This window comes from Ipomoea nil, unplaced genomic scaffold (assembly GCF_001879475.1).
Source record: "Ipomoea nil cultivar Tokyo-kokei standard unplaced genomic scaffold, Asagao_1.1 scaffold3100, whole genome shotgun sequence".
Taxonomy (NCBI): Eukaryota; Viridiplantae; Streptophyta; class Magnoliopsida; order Solanales; family Convolvulaceae; genus Ipomoea; species Ipomoea nil.
In genome coordinates, this window is record NW_017619528.1 from 2,568,913 (window position 1) to 2,572,627 (window position 3,715).

Consider the following 3,715-nt stretch of genomic DNA (forward strand, 5'->3'; position numbering starts at 1 on the left):
TCGGTCGGTTGCGATCGACCCCTCCGTGTTGCGATACGGGGCAGGGTGCTGCGGGGCCGTGTCAGAGCTATATGCGCTGACCTTCATGTATGGGCATGCGATTGGTCCTGTGGCGCCAACAAAGTGTGTTATGTGCTGTGACATGGACGAGTTGTGATTACGAGTTTCTTGGGGGATGTGACTATGGGATTTATATTGGGGATTGTTCATGTTGAGTTATGATCATTGTTTATGCTTTGCTTTATCTGTCTTATCTGTTGTGAACTGCATATGCTCGTTATAACTGTTGCTTGTGTCTGGCCTTACCTGTCGAGTCATTCCCGGTTTTAAAGCTAGAGTTCGTAGGATATATCTTCATGCTCAAAATGGTTTTCGTATATCTATATATATCTCTATATGTATTGTATTTCAACGCGTTGGAGTGGGTTACCAGCATCTCTCGCTGAACAGATATATTTGGCTTTCAGGCACAGAGGACTAGAGCACTGGAGCGCGCTAGAACTGGAGCGTAGAAGTAGAGTAGTTTCCCTTTCGGCCTGCGTGCCATATTATGCATTGTGTTTCAATGGATATTAGTTAGACAGCCTGTGCACCTGGGTTCTCTAGCCCAGGTGTGGCATAGCACCCCGTACACTTTTGATATACTTTGGGATGTAATGAGATATTACCTTTATTATATAAGCTTAAAATGTCTTGAAAATCTGGGGTGTTACAATAATGCTGGTAACCCACTCCAACGCGTTAAATACAATATAGGTAGATATATATATAAGGAAAACTATTTTGAAGCCAGAATACATATACACTTATGAAACTCTACTTTAAAACCGAGAATAGACTCAAGCAAGCAAGGGTAGGCACATTCATCATGCATATAAAGATACTAGCATGCACCCTAAAGTCTCAAGATTATTTCATATCAATCATAATAGTATTCAATCACTACTTCAATCACGTATACACATTTGGTGGTGCCGCAGGACCCTTCACGCGCCTATACACGAAGTGCCAGTGCATATAGCTCTGGCATGTCCCCAAAGCACCCTGCCTGTACCGCAGCACAAGGAGATTGATCGCAACCAATCAATGAACCGCAGCTCATTTATAATGTTTAATCGCAACCAACCGGTGGACCGCAGCCCGAATAGTATGTATATCTGATCGCAACCAGATTATGGACCGCAGCCCTATGTATATATATAACCGACCAATCGCAACCGGCCGGGTTAACAGCCGATAGTTCTCAACCTATCCAACTGCCTGTATAGCCAATTGATCGCAACCAATTGGGAAATCATGCACGAATAACACATAGCCATGCACATGCAACCCACATTAACAGGTACACACCCATTGAAAAGGCCATCTCCGCAGTAGATGTCACGGATGAGAATCTGAACCACTACTTCCATGCCCACCCCGTACAGGTCCTCACCAACCAGCCACTAGACACAGTACTGAGGGCCTCGGGGTCGGCAAGCAGGTTGGTCAGATGGGTCATGCGGCTGAGCCAGTTCGACATCCAATTCAAGCCTAGACCCGCTATCAAGGGGCAGGCACTGGCTGACTTTATAGTTGAGTGTACTGCCTGGGAGGCCACGGAGCGGGTCCCGAACGAAGACGAGGAGTGGTGGACCCTTTCAACGGACGGATCCTCCAGCACCAAAGGCTGCGGAGGAGAAGTCGTCCTCATAAACCAGGAAGGGTTTCAGGCCTATTACGCCATCCGCTTCGCATTCAAATTATCCAATAATGAAACCGAGTATGAGGCGCTCCTGAGAGGGCTGTGTCTCGCACTAAACATGAGGGTCGAGAAGCTCAAAATCCGATGTGACTCTAGGCTCTTGGTGGGACAGGTCATAGGTGAATTTGAAGCAAGCGATGAAAGAATGAGGAGGTACAGGGACGCAGTGCTCCAACTGTTGGGGCAGTTGATCAATTACGTGGTCCTACAGGTGCCCCCGAACCAGAACACGGATGCCAACATGTTATCCAAGCTCGCCTAAGGGGCCCCGACGTATATTTCAAAAATAGCCCAAATTGAATATTTCAAGAGGTCGAGCCTGGAAGCCTACCCGGTTCTACATGTATAGACCCGACCTCCCTGTTGGTTAGATCACCTCATGGAACACAAGAAGGCAGGTGCACTAGTTCCCGATGAGGTCGAAGCCAAACTGGTGAAGCGATGAGCCCCCACGTACGTGATCATGGGGGATCACTTTACAAGAGGTCCTACAACGACGTCTTGCTGCGCTGCCTGTACCCAGTCGAAGCCATGTCGGTCATGGAAGAATTCCATGAAGGAACCTGCTTCGCACACTAAGGAGCCTTCACCATGTCCCGGAGAGCCATCTTACAAGGGTACTTCTGGCCCAAAATGGCCAAGGAGTGTGCCGACTACGCCAGGAGCTGCGAAACATGCCTGCATTTCCAGGTCGCCCCAGCCGACCCGCCACGAGTTACACCGCCAACAGCTCGGTCATCCCCTTCTCTAGGTGGGGGGTGGACCTAGTGGGAGCTCTACACATGGGGTCGGGAAAAAAGAAGTATCTCATAGTTGCAATTAACTACTTTACCAAATGGGTGGAGGCGGAACCGCTAGCAACCATAAAAAGCGCCCGTTGCAAGCAGTTCGTATATAAAAATATTTTGTGCTGCTTTGGGGTCCCAATGCAACTCATCACTGACAACGGACACCAGTTTGAGAGGTAAGAGTTCGAGAGGTTTAGTGCTGAGTGGCATATCACCCACAGCCGTGTGGCCGTGTGCTACCCTCAAACAAATGGGCAGGTGGAGAACGCCAACCGCACAATAGTGGATGGCCTGAAGAAGAAACTAGAATCGGCGGGGGGAGCGTGGGTGGAGGAGCTTGACGCTATTATTTTGGCGTATCGCACCACCCCCCGGAGGGCCACCGGGGAGACACCTTTCTCCTTGGCCTACAGTTTAGAAGCCCTAGCTCCAGCAGAGGCAGTCATACCTTCCCGCCGGGATGAGGATTACGACGCCGACACGAACGACGAGTACCATAGAGCCGACCTCCACCTGGTCGACGACATGCGCGAAGCGGCTGCGATCTGAGCTGAAAACTACCAAAGACAAACCAACACGTACCATGATAGACGAGTCCTGATAACATTATTTAGTTTAATATTTTTAATAAACTTTGTTAGAATTAATAATTTAGTATTTAGTTAATTTTGTATTTTCTTTTATTATTAATTAGTTTTGTTAAAATAATTGTTAGACTTTTGATGTTATCACATTTGTGCTTGCTTTTATGGTTATTTTGAATCATCTCAGTAACTTAGTTCTTTAATTTTGCTTATTTAATACATGTTTTCCTTGCTATTCTCATTACAATATGGTTTTACACTCGTTTTGATTGTTTTACGGTGTTTGTTAGTGTTTTGGAACCATTGTTGGTCAAAATTACGAGCAAGGGAAGTCCTAAGACAAAATTGGAGTCAAAAGTGGATCGAAAGGCACCTACACAGTACATTTGACGCTTCGAGTTCAAAATTTCCAGAAATTTTTCTGGTCAAGACCAGCAGGACTCGACGCATCGAGCGAGCGGACGTCGAAATTAGCGGCATGAAAATTTGAGGCGCTGCATTGTTTCCAATTGAAATAGAAGGCAGCAATTCTTCAAACCAAAAAAAAATGAATGCAACAACATTCCAAATCACAAAAAGGCGTTGATTTCAATAAGTTT

General features: G+C 46.6%; 1 protein-coding gene across 1 annotated transcript; it reads left to right on the top strand.

Moving 5' to 3' along the window:
* Window positions 1-1,499: 1,499 nt before the first annotated feature.
* On the top strand, window positions 1,500-3,081 carry LOC109166502. Its single transcript, XM_019315452.1, has 2 exons — window positions 1,500-1,897; window positions 2,754-3,081. Exons 1-2 carry the CDS (start codon window positions 1,500-1,502, stop codon window positions 3,079-3,081), a joined length of 726 nt encoding a protein of 241 aa, XP_019170997.1.
* The last annotated feature ends 634 nt before the right edge of the window (window positions 3,082-3,715 follow it).

Coding starts and splice junctions, on each gene's coding strand:
- LOC109166502 (XM_019315452.1), top strand. CDS start 1,500: ATGCGGCTGAGCCAGTTCGACATCCAATTCAAGCCTAGACCCGCTATC. Junction 1,898..2,753: donor AGCGATGAAAGAATGAGGAG/GTACAGGGACGC, acceptor TATCACCCACAG/CCGTGTGGCCGTGTGCTACC.